Genomic DNA, 17738 nt, shown 5'->3' with positions numbered 1-17738 from the left:
TCTCAAAGTGCGGTACGCGAACCCCTAGAGGTTTCGATGGCAGGGGGTTCGCGACAAGATTTACGTAATGGTGGCTTGATAACTGATACCGAGTCAGAATTAAGGTTAAAATTACTTGCGAATCCATTTGCGTCAAGAAACAAGCACACCCATCACATTAATATTACAGACATTTCTTTTTTCACAAATTCAAATTATTTTTTTCTTTTGGGGGATTAGTTAGTTATGGGTTCGCTGTCACTTGGAAATTTTAACAGGAGTTCGTGGAGCCGAAAGTTTGAGAAACCCTGTACTAGATTATCTATGCATAGAGCCTAATAAGCCTCTATGCTTAGAGCATTAAGGATTATTAGTGATAGAAAATAAATTGTATATGTATTTTAACAATTAATAAGTATACAATAAAACATACGTATTTTCAAAACCAAAACTTTATTATTCAGTTTCATGCAAACAAAACCATTTTCACTTAAACGCCATTTTGTTCCTCACTAAATATATATTATGACATTTCACATTATAATAATATTTCAACATACCAATCATCTAGAATCTAGATCACAAGACCTCTTAACTATTTAATGACCTTGTAAGATAATTTTAAATGATCTAGGGTTCTAAGGTTATCTAGTTCTAGGTATATAAATTTATTTATTTCAACAAATGTCATTTGTACGGAAAAGGTAACAAAATGGTAATAATAATGAATACTTAATATAAAACTAAAATTTCATTAACCTTTTATTCATTCACGAAAAGTAGACTAGTTATTATGTCGATGCATTAGTTTTATGACTACAATAATCTGCCAATAAAATTTACATTTAATTAATTATAGACATTTGATGAAAATTCTGTTACATACAAATCTCTGACCAAAAATGACAAGTAGATAGGGAATAATTGATTATTTTGCACATATCCGTGAATACCCAAAAAAAATCAAAAAAGTTCGCAATTCAACATTGTGGAACATCACCCGAGAATTTAGTTTGGGAAAGGTGCATAGAGAATTTTCTGTAGACTCTAAGTTCTTTTATTTTCAAGTATAAAAGGAAAATAAATCAATTATTTATATTCCTAATGATCTTCCGCAAAGTGAAGCCTACTCCTAATTAAAATGACAGGTTTCTATGGGAAATATACTAAAAAAAGGATAGCCATTTTATTCTTGTTAAATTCATGAAATCTATACTAATATTATAAAGCTGAAGAGTTTGTTTGTTTGATTGAACGCGCTAATCTCAGGAACTACTGGTCCGATTTGAAAAAATATTTCAGTGTTAGATTCCCCATTTATCGAGGAAGGCTATAGGCTATATATTATCCCCGTATTCCTACGAGAACGGGAACCACGCGGGTGAAACCGCGCGGAGGCAGCTAGTTTATTTATAAATAGTCAAATAGACTATACAGACTCTTGGTCTATTAAAATAATGCCAAGTAAAATACTACTAATGGTAGCAGTCCACAGGTCCGCATCGTACGTATCGGACGCATCGCATCAAACGGATCATAGTATTCTTTGTATAGAAAGTCATACAAGTGCGTCCACTAATCCGCATCAATTAAAAATCCGTTTAATCCGTTACGAATGATGCGGAAATGTGGACGCATACGTTAAATCTGCAATTCAAGGAACACGAGGACGGTACAATAGCTATTTTAACAATTAACGATTTGGTGCTGACTCGGTTGTTAACAAATCCTAAACCAGTTTGGTTATTTAGGCAAAGCTGTCAAAAGGGAATGGCCATGACCTACCCTAACCACCCAGCAATTTACTTGTATCTAAAAAAATGTTATTTCTACTTTAATAAATGAAATTATTACTTTATCAAAAAAGGTTTGCTACAACTTTTTAGGACATTTTTAATTCATCAAAAAGCAAGTCGTATCGTTATCCATAGACCAGCCTGAGTTTACGACATTTTTTAATCTAATGATTGGTTTTAATGTTTGTTTTCTTGTTTATTAAGGTGACAGAGAAAATAATACAACCTCAAATGTTACTTTGCCGCTTTGGTACACCGGTGAAGTTTTTGAGCAATGTTGATGAGCAAAAAAAAAACATTCTTTTTTCTTCAGGAAACATACTTTTATTAAGCCAATTATTTAACCAGATCCTTATTTATACATCATATTATCATGTATATAATAAACTTGTATACGGGGGTATACCTGGGTTCCCGGGGCCGACTTGTATTGTCTAGTGGGCATTCACCTTTGACAGCTAAGACACCAAGTTAAAGGATAATTGTGATATTTAAGATTTGTGCCAATCAAAAATGGCAAGCACTGTAATAATAAATATAAATTTATTTCAAAATAATAAACTATTTGTGAAATATGTGTGTATACTATTTTACTGATATATTTGGAAATCATCTGGTAAAAAATTACAACATTAACATAAATTTTAAAATCCAGGATTACATTTCGTATTTCATATATGAGCAAGTATACTTATTATATTTCAGGAAGATTTACCTTTTGATGTCGTAGTAAGGTAACAAATAATTAAAAGTAAAAAAAAATGAAAAATTTAAAGTATGGTTAGTTAGTTAACTAGAAGTTTTACCCATATTGTAGTAACCATATAAAAACTTGTCCGCCATCTTTAGTCCACCATGATGGATTTAGAGTGACGTCACTCAATAGATTGAAGATATTTGCTTCAAAATTGAGTTGAAAAATTCGCAAGTACTATGAGTATATTAGAATCTAACTCGGAACAACGATCTGCTATAAAAAAATCATTATACACAAAAATACTAAAATCGCGCTAAGAGCAAAGTTTTTTCTACTATTAGATATGTTACGTGTCTACAAAATCGCCGCAAAAAATGACCCGAATTTAGTTACTCCACTGATTACACATGCATACAATTTTGTGTTTATTTACATTATATATTTATGTAAATATAGTTTTGACACACTTGACATTGTAGCCAATATTTAGGTATTATTTTTTTAATCAACGTAGTTCACAACGAAATGAAGAACGTAGAATTGGCCACTTTTGTCCTCCTCAATTTTGATTCGCTAATGACATGTCTATAATATAAAATCTTTGTCTAGAAGGGTAAAAATTTTTCACGACCTTTTCTAATACCTACCATATAAAAAAGAAGTTTTATTGAAATCGATCGGGCTGATTTCGAAAGTAACAAAGCGACTACAAAAACTGTGACTTGATATTTTATATGTTCTACCAACTGTTTTGGATTTTCTCTATGAGAAAATAATTTAAAATAATAATACTATTACAAAAAAAACTCACGCACGTGTTTTATATACTTCTTGGTTTTATAATCTTTCATTTATAATACATTTCAACTTAACAATAATAATATAAAAACAAAATTTAGGTATAAATCTTCAAGACGCAACTAACTCTTTGATTTATTATTATAACTTAAAATTAATTATTATTCATATTTGAAATTTAAAAAAAAAAATATTTTTAAATAAAATAGGCATAGCCAACAACTATTTTTCCTGTAAATGTATTTTTGACATATTCAAAATTCACAAAAAATATTTCGATATTATAATAATGTCAATATTTGTAATCCAATAAGTTATAGTGAATGAACTTTAAAAACAAATTAAAAATGGGTGGAATCTCCCTACTTTGTTATAAGAAACTAGAGGAAAGATAAAAAATCAGTATTTTTTCAAGTGCATACTTTTTAGTATAACAATATAGAATTTAATAAATTAATAAAAAAAACATGAAAATCCATTAATTGGGTTCCGAAGTATAAATCAAATTGCACTCTGCTATAATTTGTAGATGATTTTATATTGTAGTGATGTACATCGCTTGTGTCGATTATGTTATCGACAAACTCGTGTAAAATCGAATTGTAGTCTTTATTTACATATCTATTTATTTTTATTTATAATTTTTGATTTGATTTGATTTATTGATTTCACTTTATTAGAACAGTTATTGCAATACCAAATTGTCACTGATTTCTGTTGTATCAAATCATAAATCTGATCTTCTACTTACATTTACCAAATCATTGTTGTTTATGTTGTCTTTTATTGTAGGACTCCTTAGTTTATTTCTTTTCAGATGGAATATTTGTATTTTTTTTTCTAGATAGTAATCCAGGATCAGTATGTACATATTTTTTTTTCAGAAACCGATTAAATTTTTAAAAAAGTCGCGTATATTCCCCATTTAAACAAGTCAACCAATTTAACGTAGTAAGCAATAATTTAAATAATTTGTTCGTTTTTGTAATCAATCTAAAAGTTACCCAAGTACCATTTACTTAAATAATAAATTAACTTAAAATAGTTTCAAAATTAAAAGTAATTTTAATAATTAAAAATAGGATTTAACGAAAAGTAACAGCTCTATTGCTTTGGGTTTTCTTTCAACAGGGTTGGGTGTACTTTGTACCAAGAAGTTGATATTTTTCAACTAAAATTAGTTTTATTTAAAACAAGCCATTGCCCGCGACTTTTTCTACGTTATCAATCAATTTAATTTGGACTTTTTCCATATTATCGATATTCGGTTCACTATTGTGCTCGAGTCTCCTCTCAGAATGTGAGAGTTACGCCAATAGTACACCACGCTGGCCTAATGCGGATTGGCAGACTTCACACACACAGAGAAGTAAGAAAATTCTCTGGTATGCAGGTTTCCTCACGATGTTTTCCTTCACCGTTTGAGACACGTGATATTTAATTTCTTAAAATGCACACAACTGAAAAGTTGGAGTTGCATGCCCCGGACCGGATTCGATCCCACGTCCACTGCAATTGGAGGCAAAGGTCATATCCACAGGGCTATCTTGGCTCCCATTACACATTTTCCATGTGAGAGTAGGTTTTTTATCTTTTGCCAATTTCTTTCTCTATGTTACGTTTTGTTATTTTTCTGGTGTTTTTGACAAAGCTCAAGGAAGCACTACTGCCATGCTCATTTCTGGCATCAATAAGCAATGCTGCGATATGGTCTGACATGGTTGTTGGTGTAATTACAGGCACATGAGTTGTAATAGCCCAGTGGATACGACCTCTGCCTTCGATTCCGGAGGGTGTGGGTTCGAATCTGGTCCGGGGCATGCACCTCCAAGTTGAGTACATTTTAAGAAATTAAATATCACGTGTCTCAAACTGTGAAGGAAAAACATCTTTAGGAAACCTGCATACCAGAGATTTTTTTTGTTCATCTTAGATTGATTGCATCATCACTTACCATCAGATGAGATGTGAGATTGTAATCAAGGGCTAACTTGTAAAGTATAAAAAAAAACCTGGTGAACACTTTTTTAAAATATGATCAAAATATTTTTTTTAAATATAACAATCTGAGTTGTCAGAAAAGTCTGTGTTAGGAGTGAATACAATAGTCTAGCGGTCGGAGATCGAACCCATAACCCCTCGGCGTGAGTTCCTTTACCGTTTCACTATTGAGGCTTACTACTTATTATTGGTACATCAATGTAATTATATTAATTAACTTTGGCCTTCCCGGTAACAACTTTGGCATACTCCTCATAGAACCTCGGGAACAGCTGTATCGCGAAGTACACGAGCGTGAGGTACGCGACTATCGCCAGCGTCAGTATGAGGTCGAACACTGCCGGTTTTACACTGAAAAGAAAAAAAAAACATTAAAAACCCTTCGATGGTTATCGATATATATCGATTATTACACACATCACTATCTAAAGCCGTGATAGCTCAGTGGATATGACCTGTGTTTGTAGACTGAGTGTATCAGACCTGCCTTCATCGCTATAAGAGTAGAGCAGAACAGAGTAATAAGAGTAAATCAGTAAAAATAGTGCAGTAAAAGTAGAGCAGAAAAGAGCAGAATAGAGTAGAGCAGTAACAGTACAGCAGTAAAAGTATCGCAGAAGAGAGCAGAGTAGAGTGGTAAGAGTAGTGCAATAACCAAGGGTACAACAGTAAGGTTAGAGCGGTAAAAGTAGAGTAGATCAGTAATATTACAGCAGTAAGAATAGAGAAGTAACAGTAGAGCAGTAAAAGTAAAGTAGAGTAGAACAGAGCAGATTAGTGAGAGTAAATCAATAAGAATAGTTAAGTAAGAGTAGAACAGTAACAGCACAGCAGTTTGAGTAGTTCAGAAAAGAGCAGAGCAGAGTAGTGCAGTAAGTGACGTAGTAAGAATAGCGCAGTAAGGCTACAGTAGTAATATTAGACCAGTAAATGTAGAGTAGAACAGAGTATAGTAGTAAGATTAGCAGTAAAATTAGAGTATAGCAGTAAAACAGTAACAGTAGAGCAGTAAAAGTAGAGTAGAATGGTAAGAAAAGAACAGTAACAGTAGAGTAGAATGATAAGAATAGATCAGTAACAGTAGAGCAGTAAAAGTAGAGTAGAATGATAAGAATAGAACAGTAACAGTAGAGTAGAATGGTAAGAATAGAACAGTAACAGTATACCAGTAAAAGTAGAGTAGAATAGTAAGAATATAACAGTAACAGTATACCAGTAAAAGTAGAGTAGAATAGTAAGAATATAACAGTAACAGTATACCAGTAAAAGTAGAGTAGAATAGTAAGAATAGAGCAGTAACAGTAGAGCAGTAAAAGTAGAGTAGAAAGGTAAGAATAGAGTTACCTGTACACATAGAGTATGGCCCTAGTAGGCGAGTAGAGCGCGTACTCCGGCTCGCGCTTGTCCAACGCGTGCGCGCTCACCGTCGTCTCCAGGTACTTGGACAACGCGCGCTCCAACGCGCCCGTCACTCCTGGAAACAATGACCAACGTTTGAACCAACATCCAACGCAAAATACATTGGCCATCTTGTGTCTACACCAAGAATAGTGTCAAATCGCTTTGTGGTATTTAATGTACCTACCTCTCAGACCAATTATAGAAGGACCTGTATCACACTCATAGTCACGAACAAAATTGTCTGTCATTTTCTGAAGAAAACGAGCTTAGATTTGGTATATATCTCATACTAAACTAGAAGTTATTGCCCATTTTTTACATAATTTTATCTACTCCGACAAACACGATTACAACTATTTAACATCGATTCTATAGAGGCAGTTTTTATAATCCCATTAGATCGTTGATCATATACTTTGACAGAAAAGTAACGTCTAGCGAGGCAGGAATACAATAATTGGTCTGAGACCTACCTACATGAATTTACTTTGTTCTTTCTTCGGATGATGGAATTTAGATGAAGGTAAGCTGTTCCAAAGAAAAGGAAATTCATACAGCGTGATACTAACTCCGGTTTTAATGTTTAGATACAGTACAACAATGGATACGCGTGGATTTTAAAGGTCACCCGGCGGGAATCGGCTTGCATGAACTCTTCGCCGCCGATTCTTTGCAGTACGCAATGTGGGTGGATATTCAAAAATAATTTGTAATTGTAGACAACACTAACGTAAGAATAAATAATATTGAGCGATTAAATGATTAAAGATGTAGGTGAATTATAGTGTTTGAACTAAATTGCACTGTATTGTCTCATAGCAAGAGTCGCTATTTATTTAAATGAAGTTACAAAGTGAATTTTCTGCACATTAGCTGGCGGCATGACACTGTGGTGTTTGGAAGTCCATGCAAGAGACCTACGTCTATGGCGTAGCCTGTATTATGATGATGATTGGTACCTCAGAGCTGTCTATGAAGTCATTGATTTCTAGGAGCTGATAATAGGGATGATGACAGTTTTTTAAATTGTATATAAATTAGGAGTATGCTAATAGTAAAGCAATTTTGTAAAAGTAACAGGGTATCTGCGATCATTACTTTCGGAACTACAGGGATTTAAAGGGTCAGATTTGCGGCGCTGACGCGAATCCTTGAAAAACGATTTAATGACGTCGTAGGTTATAATGATCGTTACATTTGTATGGGCGTTCAAACAAAATTACTAATATCTTTGTTATTTGAGCGTTTATGTTTATAGTGCATTTATTGAAAAATGTCACATTTATTGTAAGGAAGCTAAAACTATATGAATTTTAGTTTAATTACAATAAAAGATTTTTAATAGATTTTGAAATTTTATCCAGACAATATTTTCTTTTTATGTATAGATTAGTTTGTATTGACCTTACTTACCCGAATGTATCATGAAAATCAATATATTCAAAACTAGTCATCATCCCCATTGCCTTCTGGGAGCTGATGATGATGACAATGTTGATAATTCACTCACCTCCGTTGGGTGCGGTGGATGTGATGACCTGCGGAGACCTGGGCTGTGATGACAGGAACTTGTACCAATGTCTGATTGATGCCTCGTCGACACCCTAAAACATAAGTAAAGGAATTTGGAATTTAAGTCTGCTACTAATGCTACAGACCTTGAACAGTAAATTGTATATACTTTATCAGACATTGTTGATCCGCCCAGTTTCTGTGTTTTTGAGGGTTTTCCTTTAATATCCTTTTTTTCGAAAAAAAGAACGTTTTACTAAGACTTCATCAAGATCTATATTAAACGGATTTCCAATTTTAGTTTCCCAATTTAGAAGTTATTGATATAGATGTGTCAAGTGACAGTAATACTAAATTTAAAAAGAAAATTATAAAGACTACTTTTTATCACTTTACTCGGTTTAATAACATCACATTAATGTTAGTTTCTCCATTTTTGAAATATTATTTTTATTTCTGTATGTTAAAATAATTTTTATTCTTAGTTTCTTTTCCTTTTCAGTTATTTTATCCTTGGTTTTGTTTTTTCTTTAATTTGTTAAATTAAGCATGTTGTGACTACTAAGTAGATTTACAATTATACCTCTATTATTTTAGTTCTTGTTAATATATGCATTTGTATTTAATTGTAATCTGTTTGTGTCCAAATAAAAATAAATAAACAAATTTCCAAAGCTGCTCTAGTAGATTCTTTCCAACTTTGCCTGGGCATGGAATACACAAGCGCTGTTGGATAGAAGCAGGCGTTACTTTGCGGAAGTTCATCATGATTATATAATGATTTATTTATTTTGCTATCATCCGCGAAAAGACGACGAACTTATGCGACAACGTCACCCAGGTCCGACAAAATACTCTCTACCCCGAAACCGGTATGGGATCTAGAGGGACTAGTTTGTAAGAATTGTAATTTCTTTTGCTGAGTAATGTATTTTTTGTGGCATCGAGGCAAAATCCCTAGCTTTGCTATCTAAAAGATCGAATTCTACGTTATGTAGTTTGTCTAAAATCAAAAAATCAAAATCAAAATTCATTTATTTCAAGTAGGCTCAATTTACAAGCACTTTTGACACGTCAGTTGACTATTTGTAAAGATTCTACCACCGGTTCAGAAGGCAGGTTCTGCTGAGAAGAAGTCTCTGCTGTCTCTTTGGATGTAATGCCAAGATATTCGTCTACTTCTCTTCTTCCTTCTCCTATTCAGTGAAGTTGTATAGGATAGTCATAGGATACACAGACAACTCACCAAGGCCTCATCATACAGTATGGAGTCCTCCTCATTGTCCTCCTCGGTGAGGTTGTATATGTGCGAGGCGAGCGCGCGCGCGGTGGCCGCGATGTTGTCGGCGATGTTCCGGAACGAGCTCTCGGAGGGTGTGTCCAGGAGTGTGTTCCGGGACGGGTCTTTGTGACTCTAGGACCAAGTAACCAGAATACAAGAACAGATTCATCATTCATTCATCATTATCAAATTCGGCAAACTGCTGAGCTCGAATCTCCTCTCAGAATGAGAGGGGTTAGGCCAATAGTCCACCACGCTGGCCCAATGCGGATTGGCAGACTTCACACACGCAGAGAATTAAGAACATTCTCTGGTATGCAGGTTTCCTCACGATGTTTTTCCTTCACCGTTTGAGACACGTGATATTTAATTTCTTAAAATGCACACAACTGAAAAGTTGGAGGTGCATGCCCCGGACCAGATTCGAACCCACCCCATCCGGAATCGGAGGCAGAGGACATATCCACTGGGCTATCAAGGCTCTTGGAATAATACGAGTAGATGACAAATGATGAGTGAAAATCTTTTGAGTGAAAAAAGTTGCTTGAAATCAAAAAGTTTCTATACCGCTTTTGTACTTTATTTACTGTACTTTTGAAAGTTTGATTTGATTGTGGATAAAGTGGTAAGATATACAGATAAACGCTTGTCTTTAAATCTTTGTTGTTTAGTTAAAAAAAACAGTGCATTGTTGGACTAACTGAAGGAACATTCTTTAACGAAACCAACCATTTTTGACTGGTGGTAGGCTTCGGCTGTGGTTAGTCACCACCCTACCGACAAAGACGTACCGCCAAGCGATTTAGCGTTCCGGTACGATGTCGTGTAGAAACCGAAAGGGGTGTGAATTTTCATCCTCCTCCTAACAAGTTAGCCTGCTTCCATCTTAGACTGCATCATCACTCACCATCAGGTGAGATTATAGTCAAGGGCTAACTAGTAAAGAATAAAAAAAAAAACTTTTTCATACACACAAACGCACGTCTGTCCACTTCATCCACATGCATACGCAAACTTCCCAGAGTAAACTACCCTTACCTGCAAGGAACTGATAGTGAACGCAGTCATTCTTCGTATGCTGAACCTCTCGTGGTGCCAAGCAAGGAACTCATCAGCCAAGTTGATCTTCTTATGCACCAGGGGTGCTCCGAGCCTTGCCTTCATGGACTGAGCTGGGGACCCAGCCTTGGGAGGCTTGGAGACATGCATGGTCAACGGACTCGAGGATATAGAGTCGAGGCACATTACGAATGAGATGTCCTGAAAAGAGATGAATGGTTCAATATTCAAAATCGGGTGTTTTCTGAAAATCAAAACAACATACAGCCGAAGAAAGACAATCTTCCATTTTGAAACTCTGTTAAAAATTAATCGGATGAGTTTTTTTTAGTTTCTCATTGTTGGATTTCTTATAAATGTTTAAAGTAAATCAGTCTGTTTGGTTGTTGTCTTTTCATTAGAACTGAACCAATAAAATATTGTAAATTGAACCTGCCAGTCATAAATTAAGAGATAAAAAAAAGACTCAAGAATTATTCAAGAATTTCTGAAAATGTAGGAAAGTTAAGAGTAAAGGAGATGGTCCATTTCAGGTCCACTCTATCAATAAAATCAATAAAATTTAAAAAAATACAGAATATTTGTTAAAATCTAAATAAATGAATAAATGTAACCAAATAAAAAGAAATAAATACAATTAAAACCCAAGTTTTTGAGTAATATCAAGATGGCGCCCTAAAGCAACTACGACATGACATTTACAGCAAACGTCAAAACGACTATTGCGTTGAAAATGTCAATCCGCCATTGTTACCCATACTAGTGTTGCATTTCTTGGGATAAAATGAATATTATTTCAAAAGAATTAAAGTAAATTCGTAGTTTTGGATAATCGAAAATAGTTGAAAAAATTATTTTCTTTTATTCCCTCCAGGGTATAATGACTGGTCCTGGGCTCTATACAATTTTGGACCATCTCCTTTGTATGATACCTGCAGTAGAGAAGCGTCAACAGCATCCAAATGTTCCTCCAACCACTTCTTAGTGCCGAAATAGTTGAGCGAATGTCCCGTCGACGTCAGCATGAACACCAGGGAGGGTCCGCCGCGAGTGGCGGCAGCGGAGTACAGGCGGGAGAAGATCCGCGCTAGCTCTACCACCGCCACCGCGCCCGATGCGTTCGAGTCAGCGCCGAACGAGAGCTCCTACATAGTACATTGATATACAAGTTATAATAACAGAATAAAAACATCTTCGTTTTGTTGGGAACATTATGAGACGAATATCTTAGCATTCCATGGATTCACCATGTGGGTGCCGGGTCCATCGTGTGGCATAATAAAAACTCCGAGCAGAGTCCTAAACTTGTGACTACAGGATGTAGGGTTAAGGAATTTCTTGACGATCGATCAACACTTGCCTCCTCCGCTCGTGTCTAGCCAAATTGGATAAGATCCACGGAAAAAAAATTAAATGGAAAAAATGTCTCCTTCTCCCTGCCTAGCCAAATTTGGTAAGATCCTATTAGAGCAGCTTTGGATTCTCGCTCTAATATAGAACTAGCTGCACTTCTAGAGAGGCCAAGGTCTTTAAGCACGTTATTGAGATTTCACTGGTAATCCTCTCGCGCCTCGCTGGTAATCGAAGCTTTTTCGGTTTGTTTTGAGGCACAGATAGAGATTTTAATTTCACACACAAAAACACCGGTCTCAGACGAAGAAGAAGGGCCTCGCGGAAGAGCTCCCAAATTAGGAAGAAGAAGAGATATTAAAGATTTTGAACAGCATCGTCAGTGTATGAATATTCCGGCGATGACGAATAGAGAGCCACTTCAGTTTATTACGTTAATAAAAAATACGGTTGAATTTGTGCAATCCATACTAATATTATAAATGTGAAAGTGTGTGTGTCTCTTTGTTTGTCGGAACGGAAACGACGAATTAAAATGATTTTTTAAGTGGAGACAGTTACACAAACAGTTACAGTGGAACAAACATTGTGATACGAGAATTTTTATAAGATAAATAAAAAAAAATCTACAAATAAATTTTACAATAGCATCTGCTTACAGGAATGACGCTAGAAGAGTCGTAATGAGCAGCAATGACAATGGTTTGTGCCGCCCCGGACCGGCCCACGAGCTTCCCGTGAATTGTTACCGGCTTGGAGTCTATCTTAGCTGGAGTGGGAGCTGACACAACTGTGGACAAAACATAATAAGACTAGCAAACCCCTTGAGATTTCACCCACATTTCCATTCCTATGGAAATATGGGAAAAAAGTGTTTTTAAGATAGAATGGGTACAGTGACAGTCACCTGTATGACGTTCATAATACGTACTACTATCGTGAATCGTGGCAAACTTTCAAGAGTGACATAAACTGTCATCCGTATCATCCTACATGAAATGAACTGTAAGATAATTGTAAAAAATCTTACATCAACGGAAAGTTATAATTATGATCAGCAAATAACATAGCTGATATTTACTTAATAATGTATATTTCCATTGATAAAAGACTTTTTATGGTCGGCCCAGTCGTTTTGAAGCCAATTCATAGCAAAAAAAAAACAATTCTTACTTCTTTATAAGATTACAATGATTTAGAAAAGGAAAAATTTTTGACAATTCACCACTTTGGGTCGTGATAAAAATTATGAGAGTTGAATGAAAACACTCTAACATGGTTTAACCAATGTTAGCTTCAATTGATTTGTAAATGTAAAAAAGGGTTGACAAAAAGTAACTTGTCTCTTGTACAAGTGTGCAAATTAAGGGTTAAACGAAAATCAACAATGCACAACCAAGATGCTTAGAGGTAATCAGATTGGCTTTCATCTTCACACAACAAGTAGAATTTAGAGGCTAGTTGACACTTTTTAAAATGATCTTAAATTGTTTGTCATTGTTCTACTAGATTGAAAAAAAATTATCATATTTTTTTCAGATGTGGTTACATGAAAATTTTAATTTTTAAATATTTTTTTGACAATGACCCGACCCAAAACGGCTGCCTGATAATGGTCTATATTTCAACTGTTTCATGAAGTTACTTTAACAAATCCTTTACAAACAGAGCGTTTGACAAAAATACTACTTAACAATTAGTTTGACGTTGACGTTTGACGTAGTACATCAACATTGTGATGTCATAAAATGGATGACAGCATTTTTGACATTTGAAATGCATACAATGCTTATGCTGCTACATATACTCGTCGTCATCAACCCATATTCGGCTCAATGCTGAGCTCGAGTCTCCTCTCAGAATGAGAGGGGTTAGGCCAATAGTCCAATAATTTTCTGGTATGCGGATTTCCTCATGATGTTTTCCTTCACCGATTGAGACACGTGATATTTAATTTCTTAAAATGCACACAACTGAAAAGTTGGAGGTGCATGCCCCGGACCAGATTCGAACCCACACCCTCCGGAATCTGAGGCAGAGGTCATATCCACTAGGCTATCATGGCTCTCACATACTCATGGGTAATTTAATAAATAAACCATGAGTAATATTATATGATATATACTTTACTTTGTTTATGATTAGATTTATTATTTGGTGGTGGAAGAAAAAATGGGGTAACTTACCAATTTGATAACCATTCGATGATACAGTGTTAAACATGGCTTCCAGGGCTGTTCCAGACTTGTCGTCTGTGATGAAGCTATGCTGCAAATCTTTGATTATATCTTCAAACTCGGGCGTCCACTCAGCAAAGTACACTGGGATGCCAATATCTTGCTGCATCATTGCCATTTCTAAGAGTTTGATGTGCTATAACAAAGAGTTCAATATTTATAGAATTAAAAGAATACTCGTTCTACTTTATTCCATATATAATTCTATTATACAAAGCTAGTGCAAAACTAGTATTTCTAGTTTAAAAAAAAAACAGCTATAATGATCTAGTGTTATGCTAGTTCAGATGTATAATCAGACTAACAAAATTTTATTGACTTTTTTTGTTGAAGAAATATGTCAATGAATATCTATTTGTTACAAAAAAGATAATAAATATTACACTCTTTTTTGTGACAATGGATTGAAAGAGAGAGTATAGACAAGATTATCTTATTATTTTGTGGCACAAATCCCAAGTCTATTTTTATTTATTTAATTTATTTGAACTTATATGAACACTACAGTATAGAAAATAATAAGTAATATACAAAAGGCTCATTAAAAAATTCCAGCGTCCGCTAGTAAATGATATATGTTAGAAGTTGGAAAATTATTGTAGCCTTTAAGACAGTGGCGCGCACAAGGTTTTTAACTAGGGTAGGCTCTATACATACAAATTGTAGAAAATGGAAAATTCCTCCTATAATACAGGTGTAAACTTAATCCTTAGAGTATGCATTGTGTTTATGCATCTATAAAGTGCACGACACTGATAATAAAGTCAAATATCAACAATCTAAGCCCTATAATACCACAACCAAGGGTGTAACACCATCAACTTCTTAACTCCAGGTTAACCGTACTTTTTAATTACACTAGCAATCAATATACAAATACCTCCTTCTGTTCATCAGTGAGTAAAGTATCATTCTTTGGTAGCACTAGCAACAGTGCCCCAGCCTTGCTCCGTATCTCCACAAACTGGTCGATGGTGATGTCCTGAATGCGAGCCACCACACAGTGACGGGACATGCTCCAGGATGACAAAGACCTGCCTTCAAGATTGAAGCTAGCACTACGACATCCTGTAAAGTAAACAAACAGATAAAACCTCATTAGAATCAGATAGATAATATATATAGATAGCATATTTTATTAGCCTATGACATGACCAGCAGGCTAATTCACTATGTTTGACGAATGCTAGTTGACATATACGAAATTGAGATTCTATATAATAATTTTATCCGGTGCATACTGGTGATATTAAACAGTAGGTTAATGGCAACTGATTATTTTAAAAGGTTGATATTAAGACCACAATAGCGAATAAGCGAGCAGGCTTTCGTATTCACTATTATTCATTGCTAACTGATCACAAATTACTAGCCAGTGTGTTTGACATTCAAATTTTCATTAACAATTTGCTTTATGGAATATGAAAAATGTGTTTGTTATTGATTTGACGTTAATTGTCAGGTAGATAATAAAATAAAGTTAGAGAATAGGCTCCCTTTTAATAAAGTAAAATAAAATTCGTCCAGCAGCAGCAGCGTTCTGTCCAGCACGAGTCTCCTCTCAGGATGAGAGGGTTTAGACCTTATTCCACCACAATGGCCCATTGCAGATTGACAGACTTCACACACACAGAAAATTAAGAAAATTTTTTGGTGTGAAGGTTTCCTCATGATGTTTTCCTTCACCGTTTGAGATATGTGATATTTAATTTCTTAAAATGCACACAACTGAAAAGTTGGAGGAGCATGCCCAAAACCGGATTCAAACCGCCGCCCTCCAAAGCGAAGGCAGAGATCATATCCACTGGGCTATCACGACTTGTAGTCAAGCTCATACATGCTGACTATAAAAAACACAATCATGTTATATTTGCTTTCTGAAATTGGCAGTGGTAGATTGAGTTAGACTAAATATATCTATACAATGTAAAAACTCACTGCAGCAATGTACAATCCAAAATTTCTTGTATCTATATTATTATTAGTCTATTTTATTTGCATAAATATTTTCCAATGAGAATTATAACCTAATTTTTTTCATATACTGTTAAACAAGGTTTTATTTGACTTAAATTCAACTTACCATGAGGCACGGTGTGAAGGTCATATTGTTGCATTCTGTATACGGAAAATTCATGGGAAGCCGCCACAGGATTAGCTGGCGACATTATTATGAAAATCGGGAAAACTACAAGCAAATAGTACGGCAAATATCCGCGAAAGATCTCAGCGAAGCCATCGGCTTGGTCGAGCCACATCTTAGCAACTGTTTGTATTCACCTTGTTAATGTAATTAGCAGATAAATCAATTTTTAATACACTATCCCATTTAGCGAAACCTTACATGGGATATCTTGGAATTGGAAACTCGGTCAATGATCAATAGACAAACGTAAACGTATGACATGACATGAGACTGAGACATCACCAAAGATTATACTCCAAGGACATCACAAAAGTCATGACTTGACGGATCTCAGACTAATTACTATAGACCTGCCTCGCTAGACGTTACTTTCTGTCAAAGTATAATAAGCTTAGCGATTTATTGCTATTATAAAAACTGTCTCTATAGAATAGATGTTTCATAGTTGTGATCGTTTTCGTTGGTTACCTTAAAAATACCTTTTTGTATAGTTGAATGGTGCAAAAAACGGTCAACAACCTCTAGTTTAGTATAAGTTATACAGTTAAGCTCTTATTCCTCGAAAAATGACAGACAATTTTTTTCGTGTATTTGGGTGCGATACTAGCCCTTAAAAAATTAGTCTGAGTGACGGATAGACGAGGTCAAGGTTTTTTAAGTTTAAAATAAACTTAGCAATGTCTATGGGTTGCCTTGCGTTCCATTTGATGCAAGTATTGGATTGAAAGTAATTAAAATACTTATAATAATTCATAAGGTCATGAAAAGTAATAACCTATCTATAGGTTATATACCTATATTAATTAGTCAGAAATAAAGGCAAAAAAATAAGAAATAAAGCAAAAGAATAGGGTATGTTGCACAAAACACCTTACAGATGGCGCTACTTTGCCGTTACTAGTATCTTTTTAGCCGTTTGTGGTTACTAGCATGGAGGGTACAGATATATTTATACCTCTATCCTCCATGATTACTAGGGAAAACAAAAATAATCATCATCATCATCATCATTATCAACCCATATTCGGCTCACTGCTGAGCTTGAGTCTCCTCTCAGAATGAGAGGAGTTAATCCAATAGTCCACCACGCTGGCCCAATGCGGATTGGCAGACTTCACACACGCAGAGAATTGAGAAAATTCTCTGTTATGCAGGTTTCCTCACGATGTTTTCCTTCACCGTTTGAAACACGTGATATTTAATCGCTTAAAATACACACAACTGAAAAGGTTAGAGGTGCATGCCCCGGACTGGATTCGAACCCACACCCTCCGGAATCGGAGGCAGAGGTCATATCCACTGGGCTATCACGGCTTCAAAAATAATCAAATACCTACCAACTAGATCGATGCAAACACCAGTTAAATCATTGACTTTAGAATAATAATTACTATGAAACAATAATTAAAAGTCCCGAAACTTAGGTTCTTATTATTAATTTTGATGAAATAGAGCGTGTATTAGTCATACCTTCTTCTAT

The 17738-nt window shown here is 35.0% G+C and overlaps 1 protein-coding gene across 1 annotated transcript; it reads right to left on the bottom strand.

Annotated features, from left to right (window-relative positions):
• Positions 1-415: 415 nt before the first annotated feature.
• Positions 416-16512, bottom strand: LOC112047670 (nicalin-1). The gene is made up of 10 exons (XM_024084864.2): positions 16196-16512; positions 14993-15180; positions 14062-14248; positions 12535-12665; positions 11458-11670; positions 10505-10726; positions 9431-9598; positions 8183-8276; positions 6616-6745; positions 416-5622 (listed from the first exon to the last, which is right to left on the bottom strand). The coding sequence occupies exons 1-10, from the start codon at positions 16368-16370 to the stop codon at positions 5481-5483; spliced, it is 1650 nt and encodes a 549-aa protein (XP_023940632.2). The 5' UTR covers positions 16371-16512; the 3' UTR covers positions 416-5480.
• Positions 16513-17738: the final 1226 nt, after the last annotated feature.

This window comes from Bicyclus anynana, chromosome 20, assembly GCF_947172395.1.
Source record: "Bicyclus anynana chromosome 20, ilBicAnyn1.1, whole genome shotgun sequence".
NCBI lineage: Eukaryota > Metazoa > Arthropoda > Insecta > Lepidoptera > Nymphalidae > Bicyclus > Bicyclus anynana.
Note: the sequence above shows the minus strand (reverse complement) of the source record. Positions and strands in the feature narration are given on the sequence as shown.

What these genes read in the sequence shown, in the direction of transcription:
- LOC112047670 (XM_024084864.2), bottom strand. Translation starts at nt 16,370, where the DNA reads ATGTGGCTCGACCAAGCCGATGGCTTCGCTGAGATCTTTCGCGGATAT. An exon ending in ATCCACCGCACCCAACGGAG is followed by an intron (nt 6,746 to 8,182) that starts GTGAGTGAATTA and finishes CATTGTTTCCAG; the next exon opens with GAGTGACGGGCGCGTTGGAG. An exon ending in GCCATACTCTATGTGTACAG is followed by an intron (nt 5,623 to 6,615) that starts GTAACTCTATTC and finishes TTTTCTTTTCAG; the next exon opens with TGTAAAACCGGCAGTGTTCG.